Below are 12,225 nucleotides of genomic sequence, written 5' to 3' on the forward strand. Positions count from 1 at the left end.
ATATAATTAACTTAGATTTCTGAAAAGATATCTTTAATACTTTATCCTAGAAAAGGCTGCCAGAAGAATTAATGAAGAAAAGAAGTAAATACAAGTATAAATTTAAATGTGCATGTAAATATTAATACAAATATGAACACTAATATAAATGCAAATTATTGGCTTCAAAGTGTTTCAGTATCATGTATTTCAAAATCATATAAATAATCAGGTAATCATTATTCATTTTTACTGCTATTTAGGTGGGAATTTTCTAGTACTAGAAGCAATGTACAGATTGTTCTTGACTGACAAAAAAATCCCATTTGCCAACAGGAAATTCCATATCATACTTATGGACATTCAGACATCTTCTAAAGGTTTGTATACAACTTATTAGCACATAACTAGTTTAGTTACTTTAAAAATTGTAACTTTTAGTTACAATTCTTATCTATAAGAGAAACAAGAGAATCAAAAATAGTGACTTTATAGTCAATTTTGCTTTGGTTCAGGTTGTGTAACTAGATATGGAGAAGTTGCATATTTTAGTACAGAGTGTGAACCTTCTCACTGTAATTTTTGGACAATTTTCAGGGAATGTAGCAACCCAGTTACTGTGGCATCTAATGATCCCTATCATCTACTACTCCAGGCATTTTGACTCCAGCTTTCTAAAGAGTCGGGGGCAGAAACACATCTTCTTTTTACAACACCTATAAATTCTCCCACCACAATCTGACGTGAGCAATCATTCAGTTGTTTTAATATTTTCTGTCTACATACTCAATATAATTTAGATGGGCATCTGTCCAATAAAGCTTGTCGTTGGTGTAATCTATGGTAAGTCCATTGGGCCACTCTAACTTTGTAGAGATGATCACAGTCTTCTCCTTGCCATCCATGCCAGCTCGTCCAATATAGGCTCGATCTGCCCAGTCTGTCCAGTAAATCAGTCTGCTCAAATGAATACTTAGAGTTAGGATTGTTGAAGTAAATATTAGAAGCCACACCTCAAATAGAGTATTTCCTTCCACAGAACTAAAGCAGAGATTAAGGAAGAAGAAAGCTAATATATTTCTTAGTTTAACTGCTACAGCAGTCAATTGTGCAATCACAATTGAATTCAGTCATCTCCAACATCTACCAAACCACACACACTTCTATCAACCTTTTTAGCCTTGCAATCAGAACTTTCTAGCCCATATGGAACCAAATTCCACTTTCAACAGCATGTGACAGCCATGCATATACACCCACAACAGGCAAGCTACTATTTTTCCTAAGCTGCAGCTGAGTACTAACACCACAGAAATCTAATTGCAAGCAACCCAAATTTACTTCAGATTTTCAGAATAGTGCAAGATTATTTTCAAAAGAAAGGAAAAGTACTCTTGAAAGGTCATACCCATATTTTGGATGAACCACAATTGCTCTGGGATACTGAAAGCAGAAAGTATTGTTGGCATCCACACACCGATCCACCAGTTTTTTCCGGAATCTTCCATCAAGTTCAGAGACATAGAGACAATCTCGGTAGGCATCTACCCAGTACAATTTTCTGAAATATTTTAGAGTTAATTTATTAATTTTTTCCCCTTATTTTGCTTCACAGCATTTTATTCTTTCTTCTCCTAGAAGCAATGTATCCCCGTAAAGGAACACATACTTCATTGACATCTCTTCTACACCATGCTCCAGGCTGCCTTTTCACTTCTGTTTTTCTTGTAACCACAATCAGTGGTGACAAATTAAAACTTGCAGGTGCCCAGTTGACAAATAATATGCCATTTGTCTTCAAATTCCTAAATCCCTCCTCCCTTTCTGTCCTACCAACAATGGCCAGGAGCAGGGAAACAGACATGCAGTGCAATGGACTGTGACCAGGGCTGTAAGGCATTGTAGGGAATCCTCAACTGTTCCATGCTGCCACCTCTGCTCTCATCAAACAGGTAGAAAAATTCCTAAGTACTTTGACACCCCAGTTTAAACTTCACCTAGAATTTTCTAACACTTCTATTCCTTTGCCTGGGAATTACACACAGCTGTAAGCAAAGAAATCATACAAGCAGAAGGGATAATTTTTTAAAAGCTTGCATCAAAGCAAAGCATTAAATTCAATTAGAACTACATCAGGATACTTTGAAATTCTCTGCAGAGCTGGTCAGCTCCAGCACCCACAGTGTTATTTCAGAAATAGTCTGACAGATATAATTCTGCCTACACCACTCTAAGTAGTAAAATTCCCATCAGAGAAAACAGTCTTCTCCAACGTGTATCTCATGGCATCCTTTCATCCTCTCTCTGCACTGAAAACAAGCAGAAAAAATTCAACCACTGTACTGTCCTTGAGCCTGTCTGGAACACCTAAACAAGAACTGACTCAAGACATAACTAATGGTAGCTGAAACAATTCAAAAGTTGTATTAGCAATGAAGCAGTAGGACCACTTCAGCTCAAATTTGCCTTTTGCTTCATCACCTTTCCATGAATCATAAAGCCTTTAGGGCAACATTAATTATCATTAGTTTAGAAACAAAGTGGCGTAAAAGTAAAAACTATTATACGGACATATTCATATAAACAGTCTCATCTAAGTTTCAAAAGTGAGTTTTGAACAATTCTTAATTGGTTTACAGTCTGATCCATGTTACTTAAACTTTTCATTAGATTTCACTTACATTATTGCACTTGGAAAGCAAGATGAAATACAGCAAGACCACTGTCAGAGTGGCCACCACATAACAACAGAGGTTCTTTGGCAGTAAATCAGACTGTTTTTTGAAATACAGCAGGCAGTTAAAAATTTGCCATAATGAGGTGTTTTCCAATTACCTCACCCATGTGCTGGCCCCCTGACAGAAAATTATGTGAATCATGTTGTTTGAATGTGTCAGTTAAAGGTGAATTTTTCAAGAGCAAAAGACACACGCTCTGCATGTTGATACAGGAGCTAAATTTCATTAAGGCTTACTATTACTTACTTCACTGGGGTCTAGTTACCTGTTACAATATTTTGTTTATGCAGAGTGAAACCTGCATGTCAATCCCAACAACTGCTAGCAAATGATTGATAAGAGAGCAAGTCTGACAGAACCTCAGTATACCACATATGAGAGTAAATTAAGTGTTATGTATTAGATGCTGATAAACAATTCCAGAGCAGTTGTATAATGCTGCATCCACAACCTAAACTATTTTTGTACTCATCAGGAATTTCATATCGAGTGGGGAAAAACCCCTAAGATAAACCCCTTCACACAAAATTTCTCCAATAGCCCAGAAAGACAAAAAATGTATTTTCTTACCTGCCAACCCAGTCAACAGCGATACCTTCCCCGTTGGGCACATCATCACTTATCACTGCCTCCTTATTTGTTCCATTTAGGAACATTCGTTCAACGACATTCCTCCCCACATCAATCCAGTATAACCTCTTTTCCACCCTGTCAAAGTCCAGTGCCACCACATTTCTCAGTCCTTGCAAAATGAGAGAGTAAGACTGGCCATCTGCTGTGAGATTTCTCAGATAGTAACGGTTGCTAAAAATAAGGTATGGGGAGATATTACTATTTTGCCGGCAACTTTTTCCGTCAGGCTCCCGGATATAGCCTGGGGCACACTTACAGATGTAGGAGCCAGCTGTGTTCTCACAAATCTGGCTACATACTGATGGAGTTTCATTGCACTCATCAATATCATCACAAGTCCGTTTATCAGACATAAGTTTGTATCCAGGATGACAAGAACAGTAGAAACTTGTCTGTGTGTCTGTACAGTCATGATCACATCCACTGATTGAAGGATCACTGCATTCATTTACACCTGGGGAAGGAAAGGAGTTCTATTCAGGGAGCCATCTAGCAGAGTAATAGTGCAGTTACTTCCAATGCGCTCTCTCTCTCTCTCTCTCTCTCTCTCTCTCTCTCTCTCTCTCCTTGCAGCCCCCTGAAAATGCTGAATGTGGATGTGGGCTGCTGCTGTAATAAAGGAAAAAAGAAAACAACATAATTTAATATAAAATTATTCTACCACCTCTGAAGTCTGTCACAAAGCACCAAGCACAAAGTATGGACTATGGCATATTTTGGAAATGCAAGGGCAATGCATAACAATGTAGGAAATATATTTTGTTTATATTATTAGCTCATTGTCACTGTCAGTTACAACAGCAATAATAAGTATGAATTAATTCAAGTTAAAAAATTTAAAAGATACGTTTCTTATAACTTCAATTTCTGAGGAACAGCCATGGAATAGATATGACTGGAATTAAGGAATTTTCTTAAGAGTGCATTTTTTCAAAGGTGCCTACAATTTTTAAATTAGACAGTACAAATAAATCTATACATACCACATCCTTTTTCATCACTGTTATCTAAGCAATCATCCAACCGATTGCAGACTTTAACCAGCTCAATGCAGTTTCCATTGTCACATTTAAAATGATGGGGAGAGCAGGTCGCTTCTGGTGTACTACAGAGATGTTCCAGCTCATCAGATTCATCACCACAGTCATTATCCCCATCACAGACATAGGCTTTGGAAATGCAGCGTCCATTCTGACAAGTAAACTGGTGCTGTTGACATGGTTCATAGATGCATCCTCTTTCATCACTGCTGTCACCACAGTCATTCCGCCTATCACACCTGAAGAAGAATGAACACTCTCTTCAAATATAAGAAGGCAATCACAGTCCCCAGTGCAGATGGATAGATTCACTCCCACAAGGTCCAAAGAAGGTCAATATTTTTGGCTCCAATAGAAGAGACTTTCAGAAACTGGGGTCATATTATATAGTCTGATCCTACGAGTCCTGATAATATTTCCTGGGTGCATTACAGGCTGGACAGAATCACCCCAGTAGGAGTTACCTACCAGTGACAATAAGAAGGATTAAATGCTAATGGTAAGCAATGGGAATATTAAAAGGAAAAAAAGCATTTTCAAGTCAAAGCTAATGCACGAATGCAGAGTAGATAAAAGTTTCATTACAGTATGTAGGTCTAATTACAACTAAATGGTGGGGAAAAATAGGTTGAATTAGTTCCTTCACAATAAGCAATTTTGAGCATTTCTACAACTGCTTGGGCAGTTACAAACCTGTATGCATTACGGACGCACAAGCCATTATTACAGGTAAATTCACTTTCTGTGCAAGGTCTTCGTGTGCAGTTCTGGTGTTCATCAAGAGCATCACTGCAGTCAGCATCACCATCACAGACCCATGCCCGAGGAATGCACCTCCTGAGCGGGGGTCGATTGTTGGCACAAGTGAACTCTGCTGCTGTGCAGTTGCGGTTTGCTGAAGGAAAAGCATACTCACTAACCAAGTTATGAGTTACTAACTCTGTGTATGTGACACTCCACCGCCCACACAAACAGCCTGGATATCCACCCATAATCCACAACAGAGCCATGCCCTGCTGCATGCAGAGACAAATACCACTGTACTTTCTCGTGTACAAAACTGCACATTGCTCTTCGTGGAGGCTGACTGGGAGCCAAAGCACTCCTTAGGCAATGCTGACATGTACAGAAATCTGCATCTTACTGGACTCTCAAATAAGATTTTTCAGCCAGATTTTCTGGGAGCTGAATAGTTTCTGTCCCCTATTTTGTTCAAGGTATTCTGCTCCAGGGAACAAGCAGAGGTAGCAATATTACAGTTATAATATTATAGTTAATACGGTCAAGGACTATAAGCATAACTAGCTGTTCTCCAAAGAATTAAGAAGCAGGACCAGGTTGGTGAACCTCCTTCCCTTTGTTCACCCTCTGAACAGATATGCTTATTTTGTTCACTGGTTTTTAAAAATCTTAAGCCACAAATATGTGCATGCAGTGCATGATCACCAGGGAGCCTTTTCACTGATCTGCTCTAGCTGCTCAGATCATACACACAACCCAGATTAATTATGTCTCCATTTCAACTCAACAATTCAAAGAAGAATAATTGCAAAACTAGAACAATATTTTGCTGGGCTTTTTTATCAGTAAAATATTCAATTTTGATTCAATATCATGAAAATGAAGGTAGAGGAAGATTGTACCTCACGCTTAACGTGCACATTTAAGGGGTAGAAAAACTGGCAGTGGGTGACAGTCTGGGGGTTGGTTGTTTTCAAAAAAATACCTGCAGGACAAAGTGCAGTGTCTACTTGCATTAGCCACGTACCACAATTATGTCTTTGATCCTCATCACTCATATCCCCACAGTCATTATCACCATCACAGATCCACGTTGCTGGGATACATCTGCCATCATCACATCTGAACTGGTCACTCGAACAAGTCCGCATTTGAGGCACTTAAAAATTAACACAATCACTGTGCTTGTTAAACTAATCTGCACAGCCAACAAATCTACTGAGGACTGTATTTCAAGGAGAAGCTTATGAATGTAAAATGTAAAATCAAAGCTTAATTGTAAAATAGTTAATGCATAAAATGCAAAACATTTTCTTAAGCCAAAAGTGCAACTCCAATAATGTGCAAAGTGAGCTACCAGCCCTGCTGAAGCCACAGAAGAATCTTGCCTTGTGTTATTCTTACTTTTACAGTGAGAATAATAACTGTTACAATACCAACTGTCAGTGACTTCCGTTAGCTCCTTCTCTCCTTCCCTAGAGATCACTGTCCTTTTTTTCACCCCCTATCCTACTCTGCTTATTCCCATTAGCTTCTATTGTACATACAGGATTTGTTTACTGTAATACTATGATACCCATATACTGCATCAACACTGTTCCCCTCTGCATCCCACATTTCCTTTTTCTCCAAGTAAAATACTGCATGCACACTTTCTGTACAGCATGACAACTGCTTTTACATGCAAAACAGTATGAAAATACTTGCTATTTTTTGCCATTTGATTCACTACCATCATAGTCTTAGAGATAGGAGAGACAGAGATAGGAAGTTATACATTAAGAGTAATCACATTACAAGCAATCAGTTGTTGCAACTAAAACCTTCATATTCCATACACAGCTTTAAGTATTTAAAACTCAAATTATTTAATGACTCAGATTAGAGACATTGAATAAAACCCAGAAGATACTTATTTTCCACCTAGTCTGGATTAAGGCTCCTGCCTACAAGACAAACTACTGATTTGCCATAACCCACCATGTTATATCCTCTGAGTGCAGACTTACCACAAGAGGCAGGTTCATCAGAGCCATCAGCACAGTCTATTCCTTGATCACAGTACCAATGAGCAGGAATACAACGTCCCGATGTACAACGAAACTCGCTATTTGTGCAAGTCAGAGAGACTGGAAGAAAAAACCTATGAATGACTTCTTTTTACTCTGCTACCTTTCTAACTTGTTTTAAATTGCGTTTGAGTTCATGTTATGCAAAAAATATTACAGTCCCAAAAAAAGAAAGAGAAGAAATTATGCTAGGAAGGATGCCTTTTCTCAGCCCCTCTGGAAAGAGTTCATTGTACAAACTAACTTGATACTCGTATGCAAAAAAATGGGCTTGATTTTATCCCTGGGCTAGTATCAGCTAGTAAGCAGACAGAATTTTCCCTGGAAATAGGACTGCATGCAGCAACCTGAGTTGTTCTAAATGTAGAACATATGTTCTTCATTTATACTTGAGATTTGTGCACAGGAGAATGGTCACATTCCAGTATACTCATTTCTCCAGTGCTCAAACTGGGCATATCAGACTCAGTGCTTTACAGGAAATCAAAATGTGCACGAAGGAAGTAATATCACACGTTAGAGAATTTTCCTCCTACCAATTTTTCTTCACTTGCTGGTAGGTATCTTTTCTTAATGGCAGTGAAAAACAGACCATAACACTGAGTAGTTCCAGCTCAGCATGCTGCAAATACTCTCTGCACTTCAGCCAAGCCCCTTGATCCTGGCATGTATAGGGGTTTTGACAATTTCTTCAGTAATTACCAATACTTTCCTGTACCCTCTGATGGTTTCAAAATACCAGAAAGATTCAGTCTGGCCTTTTAATTTGCTCTTCCCTGTGCCTTTAAAGATGAAAATCAAAGACAGTTAACTATTGCTCATTAACATCTTGGTGTTTCATCTCTCATTCACTCTCTCCCTCTTCCTTGCCCTTCACGACTTCTCAGTTTAAGTAATTCAGCAGGAACATAAACAGCAGAAGGGACAAAACACAACTTTGACAAGCAGAACAAGGCTCATTATAGCCACATATTCTTGACACATTGGTGTACACAGATAAAAGTGGCCACCTTCTGGCTACAAAAATTGAACTATTTCAGAAGAACTGTGGCATAGTTAGTTCAAGGCATGTACTTTTAGAAAAAAATAGTGAAAGCAAAAATAATCTACTCAGGCAATACTAAAACTAAATCACAACCTGAAACTATCCATTATTGATATACCACATTATGTTTTATAAATTGATCCATAATATTTTTTATGGGAAAAGTACTACCTAACTTCTGCCTAATAAAAATGTCCTAGAAAAGCTAATCTGATTTGGAATTAAGACTGGCTGAAAACTAGGCACTTCCATATCCTAACTGGAAGCTACAGTGAACTAGGAATTATATGCTAAAGCATACATAACCACATGAAAGAGTTAAAAGAAATTTGAGACCATAGACAAATTCATTAGGTTAGAAGGAAGAATATTCTAATGTTAAAGTTATGGAAAAAGACAAGCTCTCTATAATACTTAAGTGCCAAACAACTTGTAAAACAATAAAAAATACAGACCAAAATAAGCAAGAGGAACAATCCTCAAATGCTATATTAAAACTCTGCAAAAAGGTATCATTTTTTTTTATTAGATAAAAACTTTATTTAGGTAATTAGGAGCTAGAGGTACCATGCATATATTACTTCAGCATTATAAAAGAAGATGTTTTGAGAATAGTGGGAGTTATATTAAAAGAAGAGAGCAGTGGAATAAATTACAGAAGTATCAGAGAAGTAACAGAGACCCTCTTAACTCTCTTAACTTACCACAGTGAGTAGGACTCTCATCACTCATATCTCCGCAATCATTATCACCATCACACAAATATGTTCGAGGAATGCAAATATTTGTGCTTTGACATTTTGTAAAACCAGACTGGCACGTACGCTCCGCTTTAATGAGGGAGAAAAAAGTAAAAGTGGTTTAGAGCTGTTTTAAATACTGTTATGCTGTTGTTTTCATGAACTGCAAAAGCAGCCAATATTGAACTAATCACAGTTTACATCTTAAAGAAAACAAACATAACTGATAACTTTTATAAGGCATCTAATTTTAAACTGTGCCATTATGGGATCACAATACACACTCCTGATTATTAAATATAGTATAATTAATATAGCATGACACAAAGGAAAAAGCCATTGTCAAATTCCCACTAATCCTGTCAAAATATAAACCCTGAATCCAAGTTACCTGAAATAATCTGTTTGAAATCCATAGGATTACTCACAAGAATTAACATTACCTACTGCATGAGCATTTGTTGCTTCAAGGCAGACTACTTAAAGCAATATTTATTATGTAGTATCTTAGGGTGTTCCAGAACATAATTTAGCAATTCTATTTGTTTCAAATAACACTAAACAGTACCTGTAATGTAAATTTTTAAAACTTTTGTCCTTTTTGCTGATTTTGTCAGATTTCTTCACGTAAAACCACATTTACCTCTTTCTTTGTCTAGAGAGTCAGACTCAAAGAGGGCGCTAGGTACTAAGGATCAACTTACGACAATTCCTCTCATCTGATGTGCCATTGTCATAACAGTTGTTTACTCCATTGCAGACATACTGAAGGGATATACACCTTCCATTATTGCAAGTAAATTCTGTGTTGGAGTCACAGGTTCGAAACAAGCAGCCAAGCTCATCACTGTTATCTCCACAGTCATTGTAGTGATCGCAGCGGTAATGATAGGGTACGCATCGCCCATTGCCACAGGTGAAAGCTGTTGGCTGACAAGTATGGAAAGCTGCAGAAAATTAAAAAGAAAAAAAAATGTGGATAAAATATAATCTAAGTTCTCTGACAAAGTAACAACTAAAATCACAATATATTTTTACCTGCCAGGGCAAACACAGCTGCAAAACGGACTGCATGAAAAGTAAAATACATATTTGAATTAAAAAATCAGAAATTGGCTGTACTTGACAAAAATTCAATACTATAGTGCTTCTGGATTCTAAAGCAAGCCACTAGTCATTCAGACCTCAAATCTGTGAGCAAGCGAGGGATCGTTTCCAAACTACAACCACAAGACCCATCATCATAAAACCATAAAAGTGACAGAGACTACAGAATAGGCAAGACAGAGTATACTTTCTAAAGCTGTTATTTTAAATGCTTACCACACACACTTTCCAACTCATCACTGCCATCTCCACAATCATTGTCGTTGTCACATTTCCACCGCTCAGAGATACAGTGTCCATTAAGGCATGTGAAGAAACCGGTATCACACCTGGTACCATTATCCACGATACAATGCTTATTGTTATTGGCTAAATACCAGCGACCTTCAGAGGGGCACTGACATTCTGCACCAGCTGGACCTAAATTTATGTTTGACAATTAAAAAATATAAAAACAGGACACAAAAAGAGGGAAACAAATTTAGCATTGATGTTTTATATAGGGTTCCATGAAAGTGTTCATAGTTGTAACACTGGAAGAGGCAAAGTAACTTTCGTAATTCCTGTATGATCTATTTACTTAGATATTAGTGTGGTGAGTTAGCCAAACTTTTATCTCACTTAAGCAAACCCATTAAAACCCTCAGAAGTTATTTCAGAGCTCCTTAGAGGAACTGAGATCAGAATTTGGAGTATCTTAGTACTTGCTTGTCCAATTGCCTATTTAGTGGCAGCAAGATGGCATGAGATGCTTTCAAATATCAGTTACGTCCACTGAGACTATCCCTCAAAATCAAAACAGGTGGTCAAAATTTCTTGCAATAGACAAACTGTTCTTCTCAAAATTGATGAGAAGTTTGAGTTGTTTACAGGCAAGACAGATCTTCAACACTATTTAAGATACTACAAATAAAAACAGGCACCAAATGACTTTTCAAAGTCAAGGATCATAACTTCCAAAAATCTAAAACACATGAGACAGCTCTGTAACACTTATGTAATAAAGAAATAGCAACCATAAATTTTTAATATGTTTTGTAGGAAACATCTGATCAGTATACAGTAAGACTATATCATCTTAAGGCAAGCATATCCTGCAGCACTCACTTCATGTCCCAAGGAAAGTTTAAACCCCAGAAAACAATTCTTCAGCTTAAGTTAGAGAAACCCATAATTTTGTGAGGATTCTCAGACACAACCCCTAGATGCGTTGGTGAAATACTATGATCTTAAACAGCAACAATTTTGATTCCATTTATAAATAAAATAGATATTAAAAATTTGTGAACACTAAGAAATATTTCATCTGTCCTCATGTAACTAGAATTGTTACAGTCTAATACAGGCAACACTAATAGCTTAAAGTCATCAAGCATAACAGCTTACCTGGTGCACAGATGTGACTGCAGCCACCATTGAACTGGTTGCAAGGGTTCATACACTGCTGCTGCTTACTTTTTGCCCAAACATGAATATCCATTGGTCTTTGTGGAAGATTCATGATCATCACAATCTGATCTGAGCCATCATACTTATTAGCTCTATAAATGCTTCGTGTGTTCCAGTCTGTCCAATATATGTGCTGATCAAACACTGTCATTGCAAATGGATGCAGCGCAGTGCTAACAATTACCTCACGATTTGTACCAGTGAGAGTGCATCTCTCAATCTTCTGCCTAAAAGAAATCATTACATCTTAAAAGAAAGAAGTCTTTTAACATATATAACATATATATAAATTACATATATAAACATATATATAAAACCATGCCCTAATCAGTCTAGCAAGTGACATCCAGCATTTCAGTAGTGTTCACCAATATCTCAGGTGCTGCTATGCTACTCCACCTCCATTAACTAGAGTTTGAAACAGAAAAGGGTATGTTTCATTTGACATCCTGAATTCCTTTTTAAAATAGACATCCCATTACAAGTGCCTTGCCCTCCTGCATGCAGATAAATCCAAACAGCCACCTTATTCCCAGAAGATTCCATAGAGACACAGGCCATGGGATTTGTTGCATTACAGAGAACATCCTTCTAATACAACAAAGATGTCTGAAAAGAACTTCTATGCTGGAGGAATCAGAAGGGAAAGGTCTGATTGCTGTAGTGGTTTCTCTGAGACCATGG

The 12,225-nt window shown here is 37.4% G+C and overlaps 1 protein-coding gene across 2 annotated transcripts in view; it reads right to left on the reverse strand.

Annotated features, from left to right (window-relative positions):
* Window positions 1-12,225, reverse strand: part of LRP2 (LDL receptor related protein 2) — a 115,649-nt gene that overhangs the window by 32,492 nt on the left and 70,932 nt on the right. For both annotated transcript variants that reach the window (XM_088058931.1, XM_014249186.2), the window contains 11 exons: window positions 11,479-11,768; window positions 10,309-10,512; window positions 9,690-9,932; window positions 8,950-9,075; window positions 7,141-7,260; window positions 6,159-6,290; window positions 5,084-5,285; window positions 4,334-4,629; window positions 3,288-3,804; window positions 1,388-1,540; window positions 766-936 (listed from right to left, as the gene is read on the reverse strand). In XM_088058931.1, the coding sequence (XP_087915057.1) occupies window positions 766-936; window positions 1,388-1,540; window positions 3,288-3,804; window positions 4,334-4,629; window positions 5,084-5,285; window positions 6,159-6,290; window positions 7,141-7,260; window positions 8,950-9,075; window positions 9,690-9,932; window positions 10,309-10,512; window positions 11,479-11,768 (2,454 nt within the window). The remainder of the gene's footprint in view (window positions 1-765; window positions 937-1,387; window positions 1,541-3,287; window positions 3,805-4,333; window positions 4,630-5,083; window positions 5,286-6,158; window positions 6,291-7,140; window positions 7,261-8,949; window positions 9,076-9,689; window positions 9,933-10,308; window positions 10,513-11,478; window positions 11,769-12,225) is intronic.

This window comes from Pseudopodoces humilis, chromosome 8 (genome assembly GCF_049639895.1).
Source record: "Pseudopodoces humilis isolate 2021_Gansu_Grassland_sample_001 chromosome 8, ASM4963989v1, whole genome shotgun sequence".
NCBI classification, from domain to species: domain Eukaryota; kingdom Metazoa; phylum Chordata; class Aves; order Passeriformes; family Paridae; genus Pseudopodoces; species Pseudopodoces humilis.